Genomic DNA, 18,078 nt, shown 5'->3' on the forward strand with positions numbered 1-18,078 from the left:
GAGGTAGCTGAATGGCTAAATCAGGTGGCTTCCGATCACCTATAACTCCAGTTCTAGTAAAGTGCCTCATTACATAACGTGCAAAAAAATCTTATTCTTCATATGTATTATCCATAAATAATCTTAAAATTTCATGGTAAGAGCTGGAGAGTTGGCTCAGGAGTTAGGAATACTAGCTGCTCTTCCAGAGAACCCAGTTTGGTTCCCAGCATCAATCCACATGGCAGCTCACAACCCTCTGTAATTCGATACGATTCCTTCTTTTGGCCTCCCTGGGCACCAGGCACACCCATGGTACACATACATACACCAAGGCAAAAATCATTCATCCACACAAATCTAAAAAAAAAAAAAAAATGTTATAGCAGACTGGAGAGACGGCCCAGTAGGTAAAGACTCTTGGAATGGAGCCTGACAACCCAAGTATAATCCCCAGGATCCACGTGGTAGAAGAAAAGAACCAACTCCCAAAGCTGTTCTCTGATGCCATGGCATGGGCACACCCCACACACACACGGGAAATAAAATTTAATGAAAAGCAAAATATTGAGCCAACACTCAGGAGGCAGAGACATGCAGATCTCTGAGGCTAGCATGATTGAAAAAGAGTGAGTTCCAGAACAGCCAGGGATACCCAAAAAAACCTGGGTGGGGGGGGGACAAAAAAATAAAAAACAAGCAATATTAACAAGGCAGAAGTGAACTGGTACAATCAGCTTGACAATAGATGTTAACTATCACGAAACTGACCCATTACACTAACATGACACCTCAAGTGTCTTAGAACTGTGCATGCATTTAGACTCAATTATGAACCAAATGGAGCAAGAAACTGATTTTAACGGGTAATGTATATATGTTTTGGAAGCATAGAAAATGATTTATTAAAATAGCACTAAAGCCAAACACACTGGTGTAAGTCTGAAATCTCAGCACTTGGAAGGTAAGTCAGGACAGTCAGGATTTCAAGGTTATCTGCTGCATAGAGAGGTAGAACTCTATAAATTCAAGGCCAGCCTGGCTGTACAATGATGAAAAGGTACATACCTGTAGCAGGGCCAAGAGGTGTGAGTGCATCCTGATAACTTCAGTTTCAGTAGGCACAAGAATACTACTTAAGCCTCAAAGTAGTTGCTCTGTGAACAGAAATCCCAACATGGGAACAGTTCCACATAGCACTATAGTCCCGGGGCTGTCCTGTTTCAGTGTTTCAAATAAGCATTGTTTGAACTGTTCTTTGACCCCATGTTCTTGGGTTTCAGAACCATGTGTGCTCAGTACTGCATCTCCTTTGCTGACGTTGAAAAAGCTCATGTCAACATCCGAGATTCTGTCCATCTCACACCAGTGCTAACAAGCTCCATTTTGAATCAAATAGCAGGGCGCAGTCTTTTCTTCAAATGTGAACTCTTCCAGAAAACTGGATCTTTTAAGGTAAAAACCCATTTTGTTTATCATGTTTTCCAAATCGGTTTGTTTTGGGTTTTCTGTTTTTGTTTTGTTGAGACAGGGTTTCACTCTGTAGCCCTGGCTGTCCAGGAACTAGATCTGTAGATCAAGCTGGCCTCAAATTTACAGAGATCTGCCTACCTCTGCCTCCCAAGTGCTGGGATACGAGGCATGGGCTGCCATCACCTGGCCCCAAATCCGTCTTATTATCTGTTCATTAGTGGGGTGGTTAGAAATAAACAAATGTCTTTTTGCAATTGGAAACAAAAGGTTGCACAATTTTCAAGTCATTGGTACCATGTTTATAACGTCACTTTCATACAATCAAAATCCCTCATAATTATGGTCCCATGACAGCTGGCTGTACTTTTGTACAGCTGTACAATGTTTTTGTTTTTTGAACAGAAGAATCAGGAATAAGGTTGTCTTTGGCTACATAGCAAATTCAGTGCTAGCCTGGGCCACATGAGACCCTGTCTTTTATTTATTTACTTTTTCTTGAGACAGGGTTTCTTTGTATCCCTGGCTATCTTAGAACTCACTCTGCAGACCAGGCTGGCCTCAAACTCAGAGATTCACCTGCCTCTGCTTCCCAAGTGCTGGGATCAAAGGTGTGTGCCACCAACACCCAGCTAATTTTTTTTTAATTTACAAAGAAAAGCAGTTATAATAAGCAAATTTACTATTATGAAAAATACTCTTTAAACTTAGTGTAGTTTAAGTGTACAGTGTTTAGTTTAAGTACTACATAGCAGTGTCTTTATATCTTCCCAGATCTATCCTCTGTCCTGCAAAACATTCACTAGTCTTTAGAGGTAGATGTGACAGCTCATGCCTGTAATCCAGAAATGGGAGATTGAGGCAAGAGGATGCCATGAGTTCAAAGCTGCTCTGGACCATTTGGTTAAGTTCTAACCCAGCTAAGGCAAGACTCAACACAGAGGCCAGAGATGGCCCTGCAGTGATGAGCATTTGTTCCTAGGGAGGACCTGGGTTTCAAGTACCCACACTGTGGCTCACAACTGTTTATAACCCAATTCCAGAGCATTAAACAGGCTCACACATCATATACATAAATCTAAAAATTAAAAGGGGGATGTCTTGTATAAGTATTTTACCTTTCTGTATTTTTCTATTTCCAACAAGTACCATTGTATTGTAATTGCATGTGGTATTGCTCAGTATTTTTAACGTGCTTCAGTTTATTGCTTGGAAGCAATAGGCTCTCACAGCCTGGGTGCATAGCAGGCTATGTTTGTGTAAATACTCTATAGCTTGTGCAATGAAACAAGTGAATTCATTTCTCTGAATGTGTCCATTTATAATTCACCATTATCTTCCAGATTCGTGGTGCCCTTAATGCCATCAGAGGCTTAATTCCTGACACTTTGGAAGGGAAGCCCAAAGCTGTTGTTACTCACAGCAGTGGAAACCATGGCCAGGCCCTCACCTATGCTGCCAAACTGGAAGGTATCTAATTTTCTCAGGGTACAGAGTAATGTCAAAGAGGAGTGGGAAAATACCCTAATTTCAGTAAGAGGGATGACAGCTATGGAAAGTAAGTTTCCAAAGGAATATGTTTGCTCATAAGCAAAATGATCTAAATTTCTATCCTAGATCTAATCATGTTCTTCCCCTACCAGGGATTCCTGCTTTCATTGTGGTACCTCAAACCGCTCCCAACTGCAAGAAACTGGCAATACAAGCCTATGGAGCCTCTATAGTATATAGTGAACAAAGTGATGAGGTAAGTAGGGAAGTGTTCAGCATCACTTACTAGCTTCACTTGACAGACTCTCTGCCTCCTCTTTCTTGGAGGCTTCCTCTTTGCCTTAGCATGGAACCTTTTCCCCATCTATATTTACTAGTCTCAGTTTAATGTGACTAAAGCCAGGCATGGTAGCACATTCGTATTTTTGCATTCAGGAATAGGAAACAGAATGGCAATTTCCAGACCAAGCTGAGCTAGGATAAGACTTTTTCTCAAAAAGTGTAACACCTGGGTATGGTTGCCATATACCTGTAATCTCAGCACTTCAGAAATACAGGCAGGAAGACCAGAGTTTCAAGGTCATCCTTGGACTGTAAGACTAACCTGAGGACCTGAGCTACATGATAACCTGTCTCAAAATGAGGAATGGAGGGAAATGAAGATAGAGATGTTATATTTAGACAGGATCTGTCTACATAGTGCTGTCCTGGAACTCACTATATACACCAGGATGGTCTTGAATTGAGAGATCCACCTGCCTCTGCCTCCTGAGTACTGGTATTAAAGTCATGTATACCATGCCCAGTCAGAAACTAATTTTTCTTTTTTATGTGCAGTAGTGTTTTGCCTGCATGTATGTCTGGGAGGGTGTCGGAACTAGAGCTACAGTTAACTTTAAGCTGCTCTGTGGGTGCTGGGAACTGAAATCAGTCCTCTGCTCCTAACCAGAGCATCTCTCCAGTCCCAGAAATTATATTAAAAAAATTGAGGGGGTTCTAGACAGGGTTTATCTGTGTAGCTTTGGAGCCTGTCCTGGAACTTGCTATGTAGATAAGCTGACCTCAAACTCGGAAAGATCTGCCCGCCTCTGCTCCCAAGTGCTGGAATGAAAGGTGTGCACCACCACTGCCTAGCCAGAAATTAAACACACACACAGGCTGTGGAGAAGGCTGTCAAGAGTAAAATCACCAGATAAAGACACCTGCTGCTAAACTTAATAACCCAAGTTTAATTTCTGGGACCCAAACAGAACTGACTCCCATTTGTCCTCAGACCTCTGTATGCATGCAAAATTGAAGATAAACCAAAACTTTTAGTCTAACTCCTCTACTATTGTCACCCTGACTCCATCCAGCATGTTCCTGCAGACTCAGCAGCTTCATTTGTCTCCGGCCCTCACAGTATGTTTCCAGTAGTGACCAGCTTGTCCACGTAGACAGCCTATCACCTCAGATCCTCTTAGGTTTCCACCTCAGAGTATAGGTTTTTGATTTGGTGCTGTTCCACTCATTGTCCCCAGCCACCAAAGGTCTTAGGGTGATCTTCTATCCATTCCACCCATCTGCCTAACCTCCTACTGTATTTTCCTCTCCCTTAATAGTTCACAAAAGGCCAAATCCTTCTGCCTTGTACACTTTGCACATTAACACATTCAGTCTTTTAAAGAGCCATAGCTTGTTTGTATCATAGAATTAGAGGCCCCTCAGCCACCCAACAAAAAATATTTTTTTTTCTCACAAGCACTCAAACATACCATGTTTGTTTATAAAAGAAATGTTTAAGTGTTAAGTGACTGAATTGTACTTTTGGGGACTCACTGTAACTCAAATAATTACATTAATGCTACCTTTTAGTCCAGAGAAAAGGTCACACAAAGAATTATGCAAGAAACAGAAGGCATCTTGGTCCATCCCAACCAGGAGCCTGCAGTGATAGCTGGACAAGGGACAATTGCCCTGGAAGTACTGGACCAGGTAAAATGTCATCCTATTTAGCCACTAGCAAAGTGGTTTTGCTGCATATATAACACTTTATTAATTGGCCTATTTATATTTTTACTAAAGGTTCCCTTGGTGGATGCACTGGTGGTACCAGTAGGGGGAGGAGGAATGGTTGCTGGAATAGCCATTACAATTAAGGTAACAAAAAGTTAAAGGACTTCCTGAATTAGTGATACATGATCTGTATCACATTGCATTGTGCATAGTTGCTTACCATAGTTCCCCCCAAATTACCATTCTTTTCATGGCCTCCTGTCTCACTGTCCCTTTCATTTATGATGTCATAACATAAAAGTAGTTGATGATAGGTGGCGTCCTCACTCCTTCCCAAGTCCACCTCACTAAACTACTACACTCACCAAATTATTAGAACCAGTGGTACACAATTCAGTTATTAGATAAGTTTATTAAAGTGCTTTAATCATATTTCCATTTGACTATCAAAGGAAAGACCCTTCTGTACACACAATTCAGTTACTAGATAAGTTTATTAAAGTGCTTTAATCATATTTCCATTTGACTATCAAAGGAAAGACCCTTCTGTAACACAAAATGTGTTATCCATTGTACTCTGTCTTCCCAGGCCCTGAAACCCAGTGTGAAGGTATATGCTGCTGAACCCCTGAATGCAGATGACTGCTACCAGTCTAAAATGAAAGGAGAACTGACTCCCAATCTTCATCCTCCAGAAACCATAGCAGATGGTGTCAAATCAAGCATTGGTTTAAATACCTGGCCTATTATAAGGGACCTTGTGGATGATGTCTTCACTGTCACAGAGGATGAAATCAAGGTAAGACTAGGATGAGAAAAAAGCAAGTCTTAGTATGAACTTAACCAGGTGACCCATGACACATGGGAACTGACATTAGCAGAGCTAGGCTGAGTTGTATATGCGTACTTTTAATAACTAGCACATACTCATTACAACAGACCCAAACATCTATTTCATTTGGTGTTCAGAGCTTAACAGTAGGTTAAATAGAACACTCCAGTTCTGTTTCATTAATCCTTACTCCTTTTTATATCAACAGTATGCAACCCAGCTGGTGTGGGAGAGAATGAAACTGCTCATTGAGCCTACTGCTGGTGTTGGATTGGCTGCAGTGCTGTCTCAGCATTTCCAAACAGTCTCTCCAGAAGTAAAGAATATCTGTATTGTACTCAGTGGTGGGAATGTAGACTTGACCTCCTTAAACTGGGTGAAGCAGGCTGAAAGGCCAGCTCCTTACCAGACTATTTCTGTTTAAATTCATGAGAAGACTGACTCTAGATGAAAATTGTTTTCAAAATCCTAATGAAGAAGAGTATTTCAGTTAAGTTACCCCATACTCCGTGGAGACATGGACAGCTGAAATAAAGCACAAACATGCCTAGTCACAACCAGACTCCCACCCACTGGAGTCCTGGCTGCAGTGGAGACAGAACCCCATTGAATCCATTATTCCATGTCCACTTCAGACACTGTTGAGGAGATCTCGCTTTTCACCCAGGGTGCTGGTTCTGGTACATATGGATCATAAGTCCATTTGGGGAAAACTCGCTTATAGAGATTCATTAATACCGTATCCTGAGATTTTAGCTTCCCATCAAAACTGCACTTCATATGGCCATGAGTACCTAGAAGGAAAACAGCAAATGGGTCAAAGTAGGACACTTATGTAGTGGACTTTACAGTCCAATAGTCCCTGTGTAAGTAACACTGGGGAATCCCAGCTCTTACCTACAGGCTCCTTGATGTGTCCCCTGCGGCCCCACTTGGTTCTCAGTTCCACAGGCTTAAACCACATCACATCCTCTTAGAAGGGAATACAGACACAAAATCAAACATTTACCCATGGTGTCAAGCCCACCTTCCCACCACAGGTAAACAGATCCCACTTTCCTTCATTCATGCCTACCTCTGTTGAAAAACATGTAACGCACTACTGCCATTTTAGTAAAAATTTTGAATGGATGACCACTCAGCACAACCCTCTTGATGACCATCCTGTCTGGATCCACTGACAACAGATGGCCTGTAGCAATGAGGCTGTGCATTCCTAGGAAAAGAGAGCAACTGTGAACTACAGGATCAATCCTTCAGCTATACTCTGATCTATTTTAAAGACCCATGCAAGATTTTCTTGGAGAAATGCACTGTTGCCTTTCTGACACCACAAAAGACCACTAAAAGATATTTCTACTGAGCCAGTTACCCCAAACCTACTTTAAATATAGCACTCCAAGCAGCCTCTAGGTAAGAACTAGTATAGCACCCTAGGCTTCCTTATACCCTCAGTGAGTTTGAAATTAGTGTTTTTGAAAACCCACTAGTATACCTTAGTACAGTTAGTCCCCAGGTCTAATTACAGAAAAATGATGGTCCTAGTAGGTTCAATTGGAATTCAACATACCATTGCTTCTCTGCTTGAAAAGTAGCACAGATGCAGGAGGAAAAGTGATTGGCGCAAACACTGTCACCACTAAAGCTGCATCAGGAGTCAGGAATCTCTGAAACTTATGTTTATCAGCTTCCATAGTAAGGGTCCAAAATAAATAGAAAAAAGAGAAAAGCCTTTTGAGAAACCATAAGCAATCCAAGAGCTGTTAATAGCTATGCCCCACCTCTTAAAATTATGGTAGTAGAGATCAAACAGGGCCATGTACACTTACTGCTCTATCTACATCATATTCTCATGACTCTTAACCAAATGCAGTAGTGTTTAAGATTTATGTCTGGGTATGGGTATATCCATGTAGGTGTGCATGGGGTACATGTGTGCAGGGGCCTCTAAGCTGACCAGTATAGGTACTGGAAATTGAACCCAGGTCCTCTGCAAGTTCCAGTCTGTTTTGAGACAAGTCTCATGTATTGCAGGCTTGTCTTAAACTTGCTATATATGTTCCTCCATTTCTCAAGGACTAGGATATCCTATCCAGTTTCATCTTTTATTTCCCTACATATTAACTCTCTCTTTCTCTCCCTCTCTCTCTCTCACACAAACCAGCAGCAATACAATTAAATGATAAAACTTAATCCCACCAGTGATTTTTTTTTTCTGGAGACAGAATTAACACTTAGTCTACAGTTGGCATTGAAAAGAATCCTCCCAGGTGATCTACTCTCACTACAACCAATACTTTTACTGTCTTGAGCTCTTTTGTGCTGGGTACAGGACAGCAAGATAGCAGAAAAGCTGTTTATCTGCAATGCAGTTATTACTTTTGGCTGTATGTGCTACAGCACTGGAGTATAAGTCAGAGGACAGTTCTTCCTTCCATCATGCAGGGTCAGACAGAGCACTCACTAAATGAAAACTTACCCACAGTACCAATAATGCTGTCACCATCTCTGTCTCCTGTACTGTTCAATAGCACCAAGTGAGCGGGCAATGCACATCCATTCCTACTCCTAAAGTTACCAACCCTGGTTTAGAACCTACTCTGGAACAATATTCCTGTAGCAGAGAAGCCTCAGCACAACACAGTTCGCATCACTGGGATGCTTCAGACAGGTTCAGACATTGAATAAAAACATCATTGGCTCCTAAGGCAGAGTACTGAATATCTTCACCCCAGAGACTTAAGACAACAGGTGACAAGATCCCAGCAGCTTCCATGCTAACCTGCTGTGTGCTGAGAGAATAAGGGTGAGGCTCGGAAGCGCCTGAATCCACAGTGGAAAACCAGTTCTTCTTTGGCCTTCACAGGTTCTGAATTGCCAGGGTTCCGACTCACCACCATGTTTAATACTGACATCTGAGAACCAAATAAGAAAAGGCTTCAGTCTAGGTACACAACAGTCTAATGGAATGGCAAACCAAATAAACATCAGTTTCACTCTAAGAACTAACCATGCTAGTTAATGACATGACATCATTATAAATATCCTTTTTTACCCATCACCAATTGACTTTGCAGGTACTTCCATGCACATGTCTAAGACAGCTTACTGTTCCACATGTAACATTACAAGAGCTAAGCCATAGTGAATGACCTTCACATTACTTGACCCTCCCAACCACACTCCTCCAAGCCTCAACAACCTTTACACCAGCTGTCCCACTCCCAGTGTGCATGACTACTGGTCACCTAGAAAGAAGAGATCTCTACACTGGCACAAACATTTACTTTTAAGACCACTACAGTTCTGATGTGGGGGGGGGGGGGGGGGGGAAGACAGACATAATTAGGGAAGTCTCAGAACCACAGACTGCATCACTGAGATGCTTCAGACAGGTTCAGACATCTTGGGTATAACCATCATTGACTTCTCTATTCTGACTCACAATCAAAAGGTAGTCTTTCACCAGAAAGGAAAATATTTTTAACTCTCCATTTCCCACAAAACACTAATTTACCTTCTGTTCATAAGGCAGTAAAGAAAATGCAATCAAGGGTGCTCCTTGCCTAAAATATTCAACCACCGAGACAGGGACATCAGAGACATGAAGTGTGACATACCAGCCAACCTGCCAAAGCACAAGACAATCATCAGGTTTACCTTTAATGTCCCAAGAGTGACAAAATCTTTCTCCAAATATATGCCAACCCTCATCACTCATGGGTATGTCAACCACCCAGATTCAACCTCAATTATCTCTTTGTTCCCAAACAAGTAGCACTGTGTCAAAAATAAATTACAAGGTGGACAAGATGGCAGGTACCTCGGCTCCTTCAGCTTCTTTTTCCTCAATCTCTTTAAAGATTCTTTTTCTAGTATTAATAAAATTCTGAAACTGGAATATACGAGCATAATCTTGAGGAAGGTTTTCCTTAGGGTCCCAAGGAGATGTTCTGAAGCTCTTGAGGCCTCTATATTTCTGAAATCTAAAACACAGGTTTTAAAGAAATTAAGAGGTTAGATGGTGCTACATGAGACTCACATCACTTCTAAAATGATCAAGGCTCTAGCTTTTCCAAAGTACTCTTATCTGGGGACATAACTTAGTGATACAATGCTTACCTCTAGTACACATGCCCTGGCTTCAACCCCTAGCCCTACACAACAAACCTAATAAGGCTGTATGTCTGGCTTTAATGTACACACCTGTCGTACCAGCACTAAGAAGGTTGGGGTGGGTCATGTGTTCCATGTCTGCCTGAGCTACAAAGCAAAACTGTCTCAAGAAACAAAATTACTCACTAGACATCAATATCCTAATGAGCTACAACTGGGCGTGGAAATATACACCTATAAGCCCAACACTTGAGAGGTAGAGGCAGGAAGATCCAGAATAGCCTGATCCACATGAGACCCTATCTTTCAAACAAACAACTACAAACTAATAGCTTTAGCAAAAACCATGTCCTACAACAACTTCTAACAAGTGTTTATAGTGCCTGTTAGGGAACGTGGATCTTCAGCCTGCCTTACCACTCTAGTGCCCAACGTTGATACTGGCTTTTAGCCTGACTTACTTGCAGAAAAGTCACCTACATTTTCTTACTTTTACTTTTATAAAAGCATCATTTCAAAATATACCCTCTTACTTCCCAAATCCATACTTTGAGCATTTCTCCTGTAAGGAATATTTGCTAATTAACCTAGGTATGTCTATTGCACTCTGAACAAGTGTACACCTTGAATGTATGTTGTTGCTTCTCATGCAGCATGTTAGCCCTTCAAGAACAATGTGTTTTTCCCATTTGCATCCTACTCGAATAATTGTAAGCCATGAAGAAATTTTAAATAAACTTGTCTGAAATCACTTGCTGACAAACCGAATTCTAGCAGCCACATCACGGGGGGTATCCACTTCATCTGGAAACATCTCTTCTAATCTTTCTTGTTTGTATTTCTCCAGCATTCTCTCCTCAGCCTCTTCATCTACTTTCTCATCAAAGAGGTCATCATGCACAGACTCCCCTAGCGTCATAGTTTCACATTCCTCTTCCTCCTCCTCCTCTCCTCTCTCATCCTGTAAAATGAGTGGGGAATTACAAATATGCATTATAAAACACATTTTAGTCTTAAGATTTAGGAAGCTGAGGCACGAGATTCACTGAGTTTGATGGCAGCTTGGGTGACAGAGAAAAATTATCTTTTTAAAAAAAGTAGGCTGGCGGTGCATGCCTTTAATCCCAGCACTTGGGAGGCAGAAGCAGGCAAATCTCTGAGTTGGAGGCTAGCCTGGTCTACAAAGCCAGATCCAGGACAACCACCATTCTTTCAAACAGAAGCCCTGTCTCAAAACAAAACAAAACAAAACAAAAAAAAAAAAAAAAAAAAAACAAGGTAACAAACTGAAAAAGGGGAGAGGATATACCTCAATCAGTGGACTTCCTAGCACACATAATGCTCTTGGTTGGATCCCCAGCACTGCCTAAAGCTGGGCAGATTTCACACCAGTTTCAAGGTCACCCTCCGCTAGAGTTCTAGACAAGCCAGAGATACATAAGACTATCCCCACCATCCCCCCAAATGAAAATCATAGCACCAATAATGTGGTTAAGTTAGTAAAGTCACTTGATTTCTAGACCTCGTTCTATACAGGGACCCAAATAGTGGAGAAGAAATAAATTCAGCAAGCTTGTTTCTGACCCCTGCCCACCCAAACACACCCAAAAGAGCATTGGGTGCAATAATAATAAAGGACTTTTATCCCAGCATTTGGGAGGCAGAAGGTGGATCTCAGTGAGTTCAAGGCCAGCCTGGTCTACATAGAGAGTTCAAAATAGTCAACTCTGTCTCAAACACTGTTCCCCCAAGACGTATACCCAAAAACAATGTGGGGTCTTAGGGGTATGGCTCATCTGGTAAAGTATTTGCCTGGCATTTGTGAAGCTATGGGGAATTGATTCCTAGCACATCAAACACTAAGATGCAGGATGCCAGATATCTCTATAATCCAGGCACTGGGAAGGTAGAGGCTGAGGCAGGAGATCAAGGAGTTCAAAATCATTCCTAGCTACATACTGAGATCAGGGCTAATACATGGGTTACACGAGACCTTGTCGAGGGGGGGGGGGGAAGTAACCAATAATAATAATGTGTGCTAAAGTCTTAAAACAACAATAAAAAAATAGCCATCTGGCATGGTTTCACATGCCTATGACCCTTGAGTTCAAGGTCAGTTATGAGCTAAATAAGACCATCTTTAAAAAAAAAATATTGTGGATATTCCAGCAGAAACCTACCCAATTCTACCCCAAAAAAACAATTAAAACAAAGATCAATTTTCCTAGACACCTATCTGTAACCAATATAAATGCGTATGAACGAGTACAGCACACATGTAGCGAACAGAAGACAACTCTGATGGTCTGTTCTCACCTTCTATCTTGAGACAGCAGGATCTTTTGTTGTTTGTTAACTTGGCCTTAGTGTTCTAAGAGTTGCACTACTACATCTGGCTTCACATGGGTTTGGGTAGTTCAAATTCAAGTCCTAATACTTATGTGGCAAGCACTTTACCCAATGGGCCATTTCCCCAGCCTCAGAATAAATTCTAACAAAAATTATGAAAATATCCTTTCCATAATTAAGCAGATGACTTCACACAGCCATGTTTTTGTAGCTGTATACATAAGTGTCCAAATGGCCTATTTTCTTACCTGAGAGTCCTCTTCCATAAAACCTTCCTCTTGTATATCATCATATTCATCGCCTTCCTCACCACTTTCAACACCTTCATCCAAAATCCATTCAGCTTGGTAATTGGATGTACCTTTAGGGACCTTCTTTACCACCCTAGAACGTTGCTTCAGTAAGTCTGTAAAACCCAAACAACTTAGTAATTTATATTATTTATACTTCCCTTCTGTATTCTCACTTATGCAGACACTGCTACCAGCATGAGAAAATAGTAACTACATGAGAACAGACTATTTCCAAATTTACTTCAACTGACTCACAGTTAGCAACAAATACACAGCTAAAATAAAAACCCTGTAATGGATTTAATGATTTATTGTTTAAAAAGGCAAGCCTAGAGGGATTTTGAGAGAAAGCAGAGCTGTACCAAGTGTTTTCTTAGTACAGTCATGTAGGATATGATCTTAATCCAGCCCTATAAGCAAGCAATGAGAAAGAGCTATTAACATGTTTGCTACCACTTACCATTTGCCTCATCCAGTTCCTCTTCAGTGGGCCAGGTTTGCTCCCCTTCCATTGGATCTGGAACAACCTCTGTTTGTAAAGTCTCCTGTTGGTCAGGGTCTGCCTTCATCAGAACCCTAAGGTCTTCTTCCATGTCAGCTGCAGCATCTGCTGCACAAATCTAAAAACCAAAAGCAGGTAACAGGCCTGCTCCATTAACTAAGTCTGCTCAAATTAAACAGAAAAGCAAAACATACCAAAATTTCCAAATAGGCATCTCCTAGCACTTTAACTCTGCTCACCTTCTTGACTCTTGAGAATGTTTCTTAGAAACTCTGACCTCTCCCACCTGCTTATAATTCCTTCCCCTATGTTTGTTTTCAAGACAGTCTCTTTGTGCAGCTCTGGCTGTCCTGAAACCCACCCTATAGACCAGGCTGGCTTCGAACTTAAGAGATCCACCTGCTTCTGCCTCCCAAGTTCTGGTATAAAAGGCCTGTGCCACCTGGCGTATACTCCCTTTCAATCAAACCACTCTCTTCAAAATGCAAATAAAACCTGCATGGTAGTGCATACCTTTTTATCAACACTCAATTGGCAGAGGCAGGCTGATCTCTGCAAAATTTTTTTTTATTTTTTGGTTTTTCAAAAAATAGCCTGGACTATACAGTAAGTCCCAGGACAGTTACTGCTATTTAATGAGGTCCAGTTTTTAATAAAAGTTCAAAGAAATCCTCTACTTCTTTACTATACCTAGATTCACATAGTCCCCAAGACATTCTTTCACCTCTGTGGAACTTGTAAGTCATTCATTCTTCTGAACACTTGGCTGACTCTGATCTCTTCTGTGTAGCTTGCTAGTGTACTCTCAATTTCCACAGCAGGTCTGCTTAACTATATGCCACTGTAATTTTTAAATTCACAAGTGTTGTTAATTTGATTTGTAATTCAAATAAATTCTGAGAAGAGGTCACATCTGCCACGAAGGCAGAACCAACCTTTAAGAATACCTAGAAAGTACTAGATAAAAACAATTGATCAACATATTTCTGTCTATTGCCTTACTTTCAAATAGCTGTCTTACTTGCTAATAAGTGTGCAAACTATCTTCTCTGAAAATCAAATTTTCCAGTTGGGCAACGGTGTCGTACACCTTTTAATCCCAGTGCAAGTAAGATAGAGACAGGAAGACCTCTGTGAGTTCCAGGCCAGCCTGGTCAACTGAGGAGTTCCAGGACAGGGTCCAAAGCTATAAAGAAACCCTGTCTCAAAAAACCAAAAAAATTAAAAAATAAATAAATAAATAAATAAATAAATAAATAAAAATATGAAAGAACTAAATTTTCCATCCTGTACCAACTTACAAATATACTTTCTTTTGAAAAAAACAACAAAAGCCAAACAGTGGTGTCACTTTAATCAACTGTAATCCCAATACTTGAAAGGGAGAGGCTGGTGGATCTGTGTGAGTTCAAGGCTGGCCTGGTCTACAAACCAAGTTCTAGGACAGCCAGAGCTATACAGAGAAACCCAGTATTGAGGGGAGAAAAAATTGCCTGGGACTGGGTGATGGTTATGCACACCTTTAATTTGAGCGCTAGGAAGGCAGAGGCAGGCAGATCTCTGTGAGTTTGAGACCAGCCTGGTCTACAAGAGCTAGTTCCAGGACAGCCTCCAAAACCACAGACTCTGTTTTGAAAAACCAAAAAATAAAAATTGCCTAGGCCACCAAACCCAATAGCCTAAATCTAATCCTCTGGACCCACACAAAATAGGAAAACCAAACCCTGTCAAATTGTCCCTGTCCTCCATAACAGTAATGTGCACCCTCTCCAGAATACAAAAATAAGTTCTTAAAAAAAACACAAACAAAAAAACTGGGGGGGGGGGGGGGGGGAGGTTCGTCGAGTGAATGCCTTTAATCCCAGCAATTGGGGGCAGAGGCAGGCAGATCTATATGAATTTGAGGCCAGCCTTGTCTACAGAGCGAGTGCCTGGGCAGGTTCCAAAGCTACAGAAGCCCTGTCTCTGAAGGAAAAGAAAAAGAAAAAAAAAAAAAAAAAAAAAAAAAGGAAAGGAGGGGAGGAGGGAAGGAGGGAGGCAGGAGGAAGGTGGAAGAAGGAAGGAAAGAAGAAGGAAGGAAAAGTTAAACCCAACAATCTTGAGCAAGGATTAAGAGAGCCTGCTGAGGCCTGGGAGTCCCAGAAATGAAAAGCCTATCAATCTTACCTCCATTGCCATGCTTTGTTTTTTCTGGGATTTAATGACTCTAGGATTTAAAGGGAAAGGGTCCACAGGTGCATCTATCTGATTCATTTGGAAATCACCATGTCCAACAATATGCAGCAAACTATTTACATTCAGAGTCTTCCCACGAACATAGCCTGAGATTTTCAAGGTGCCCACTAAGTTACTCTCTTCACTAGGCACGAAGTCAGCGACATGGGCAAACAAGTAAGCTCTCCGATCTCGAAAAGCAAGATGCCGTTGCTTCTGGTTAGCCAGCTGTCTAAGCAGCATTCCTGCCTCCTGTTGAGTGTCTAGCAACAGAAGTTTGTCATCAGGAAAGCGTTTCTCCACTGTTTTACTTAGCTTCTTCCTGGCATCTATTTGTTTCTTTGGTGGGAGGCCAGAAAGCCCCTGGACAGCTAGTGCTGAAGGAGAGAAAGAAAGAGCTTAGTCACTCAGTTTCACTACTAGAAAATTCATTTCCAGATCACAACAGCCCAGAGATCACTGGGAAACTCAACAATGAGCTAATACTAATGAAATGTCACAATGAAGTACATCTTCCTATTCTTTCCCTGAGCAAAGGGCAGCCCGGAAATAAAAATTCTCTTTAAGCCTGAAACTGCAGGTGCCCAACTTTAATACCATTACTCGGGAGGCAAGAACAGACAGATCTCTGTGGGTTACACCAGTCTGGTCTACAACGTGAGTTCCGGGACCGCCAGGGCTATCACCACAGAGAAACGGTCTCAAAAAATTCAGAACAAAAACAATAAAATAATTTTTAAAATAACTTTTAAAAATGCTCAATTTGGACACATATATCCCACATCAGCAGAATATAACCCACTGGTTGTACTCCTAAATCAAATGTTAAACACTGTGCCTGGAGGATCACCCAAAAAAAAAAAAAAAAAGCTAATTAACTTTCTTTGCTGGTTTCCAATACTCCAACACACTTACTATAGGTGGGAAGACCCTGAGCAAAGAGGCAAGATAGACAGTAATCCCCAGTGCTGTCCCAGCCTTCTAGTGGATCCAAGAGGAAAAGGATGGTATCAGCAACTTTAGCCATGTCTAATACAGTATGCAGATCCCCTGAAAACAGCAGACACAGTAAGAAGTAGTTAGCACATTATAATCAATAAATAGAACTACATAAACAGAATGACAAGAAAAAAAATATTTGATACTCCAACCTGGTCTTGCATATGTGAAGAACCACCTATGTTTCAAACCAGGGCATAGAAGCATAAAGCTTTGGGTGCGCCCCCATTCATTCAAGTACACTGTTCCCAAGTCTTCATTCTGAAGCAGTTTAAATGCCTCTGGGAGGGAAATTCTGTTGTGCAGAGGCACCACTAGCACCTGATGAGGAGGCCCATCCTTGCTGCCCAGTTGCCTCTTCTCTGCCAGAACCTAGCAATACAAAGGTTTAGAGACACAGAAGCTGCCACAACAAAGCACAACTCCAAAGCACAACTCCACACCTCCTTGTTTGTAAAAGTAGCAAGGTAACCTTAATGTAAACACATTAGAAAAGATCAGAATAGCTGGATGTGGTGGCCCAGGCTTTTAAATTGAGCACTCAGGAGGCAAGGGCAGGCAGATCTCTCCAAGTTGGAGGCCAGAGTTCTAGGCCAGCAAGGGCTACATAGTGAGACCCTTTGTTTAAAAAAAAAAAAAAAAAAAAAAAAAAAAAAAAGAAAGAAAGAAAGAAAGAAAGAAACCATAGGCAGGCAGTGGTAGCGCACATCTTTAATCCCAGAACTCAGTAAGCTGAGGCAGGGTTGAGTTCAAAGCCAGCCTGGTCTACAGAGTTCCAGGAGTGTCAAGTGAAACCCTGTCTCGGGAAATAATAATAATAATCAGGATACCCTGCAATAGAACAGAAGGCTAATTAAATGAAGATACTCAAAGATCAAGCCTTCTTTGGTTAAAAAAAAAAAAAAAAAAAAAAAAAACTACGTATGCGTTGTCGAGGACTTTGGCAAGGCCTCGCACTAAAAAGAACAAGGCGCATAGGTACCCTGGATTTACTCTCCATTTTCCGCCCATGCCCAGGCCACATTTTCTAGTTTGAGGAATAACTCATCTAAAACCAGTCAGAAGCCGCACCGTTTCCCAACCCCCCACTCCTCTCACCGCCTCCCTTTTCTGCTTTCGGAGCTGACTGGCGCGATGCCTCTGGTCTACTCGGCTGAGCTGCTTCTTCAGCTTCTTGCACAGGATTTTCGGTCCTACACGGCCTGGAAGGCAGATCAGAAGTGGCTGTTCTGCTCCGCACCATTAGATTAACGAACGGGAACCTCTCAGTTCTCCTTACAGAGACTTTGTCAAGAGTCCCAAGTCTAGATTCGGTGTAGTCATGGCTATCGGCTTCTTCCTCCTCTGTCTACTCACCTTTGCTGCCCTGTTGTGCGGACCCACCACCGTGGTGCCGTCCGCCTTTATGAGCTTTATTGTGCGGCTTCAGCGGGCCGGAGCGGTGACCCGCCATTCTGCAGCCCACGTGCACCAAGTAAGCACTACTTCCGGGAAGACCGGAGCGTTTCCGGCCCCGGGGGCAGGACTCAGTCTTGAACGGGCTCCCGCGCCGTCTCGCGAGGTTTTTTCCGCCAGCGTGTGAGCGCGGGGTGCCTGAGCCCCCGCAAATACGTCGTGGCAACTTTTCCCACGCTGCAGTCCAGTGTTGAGAGCTGAAAGACGCCGCGTGTAGGCTCCTGGCTTCGGCTCTTCATACAGGGGGTCTATTTCACGACTATCTTTAATTTTTGCACTCGAAATCCTCCTGTCACTTAGGATTTTGAATGCTGGTCTCTCTGGTCCCATTGATTTTTATAGAGCGACAAAGTGTTAGTGTTATTACTGAGTAACCTTTTCTT

At 42.0% G+C, this 18,078-nt stretch overlaps 2 protein-coding genes and 2 non-coding genes across 11 annotated transcripts in view; 1 reads left to right on the top strand and 3 right to left on the bottom strand.

Moving 5' to 3' along the window:
• Nucleotides 1-18,078, top strand: part of Sgsm2 (small G protein signaling modulator 2) — a 64,523-nt gene that overhangs the window by 8,853 nt on the left and 37,592 nt on the right. For all 8 annotated transcript variants that reach the window (XM_051179998.1, XM_051180003.1, XM_051179997.1 and 5 more), the window contains 6 exons: nucleotides 1,263-1,434; nucleotides 2,793-2,919; nucleotides 3,093-3,196; nucleotides 4,795-4,914; nucleotides 5,005-5,079; nucleotides 5,525-5,734. In XM_051179998.1, the coding sequence (XP_051035955.1) occupies nucleotides 1,267-1,434; nucleotides 2,793-2,919; nucleotides 3,093-3,196; nucleotides 4,795-4,914; nucleotides 5,005-5,079; nucleotides 5,525-5,734 (804 nt within the window). In that variant the 5' untranslated portion in view covers nucleotides 1,263-1,266. The remainder of the gene's footprint in view (nucleotides 1-1,262; nucleotides 1,435-2,792; nucleotides 2,920-3,092; nucleotides 3,197-4,794; nucleotides 4,915-5,004; nucleotides 5,080-5,524; nucleotides 5,735-18,078) is intronic.
• Tsr1 (TSR1 ribosome maturation factor) lies at nucleotides 6,077-17,934 on the bottom strand. Its single transcript, XM_051180012.1, is given in 17 exon segments — nucleotides 6,077-6,561; nucleotides 6,665-6,739; nucleotides 6,843-6,983; nucleotides 7,338-7,454; nucleotides 8,550-8,682; nucleotides 9,285-9,395; nucleotides 9,591-9,753; nucleotides 10,648-10,844; nucleotides 12,481-12,638; nucleotides 12,986-13,145; nucleotides 15,194-15,618; nucleotides 16,157-16,291; nucleotides 16,393-16,612; nucleotides 17,339-17,442; nucleotides 17,597-17,803; nucleotides 17,806-17,895; nucleotides 17,898-17,934. Coding segments are annotated over 17 exon segments (2,652 nt in total). The 3' UTR covers nucleotides 6,077-6,382.
• On the bottom strand, nucleotides 8,385-8,475 carry LOC127219882 (small nucleolar RNA SNORD91 family). The gene has a single exon (XR_007834313.1). It is a non-coding gene; the product is annotated as a small nucleolar RNA SNORD91 family (small nucleolar RNA).
• On the bottom strand, nucleotides 9,111-9,201 carry LOC127219883 (small nucleolar RNA SNORD91 family). Its single transcript, XR_007834314.1, has one exon. It is a non-coding gene; the product is annotated as a small nucleolar RNA SNORD91 family (small nucleolar RNA).

The sequence above is a fragment of the Phodopus roborovskii genome, unplaced genomic scaffold, assembly GCF_943737965.1.
Source record: "Phodopus roborovskii unplaced genomic scaffold, PHOROB, whole genome shotgun sequence".
Classification (NCBI taxonomy): Eukaryota; Metazoa; Chordata; class Mammalia; order Rodentia; family Cricetidae; genus Phodopus; species Phodopus roborovskii.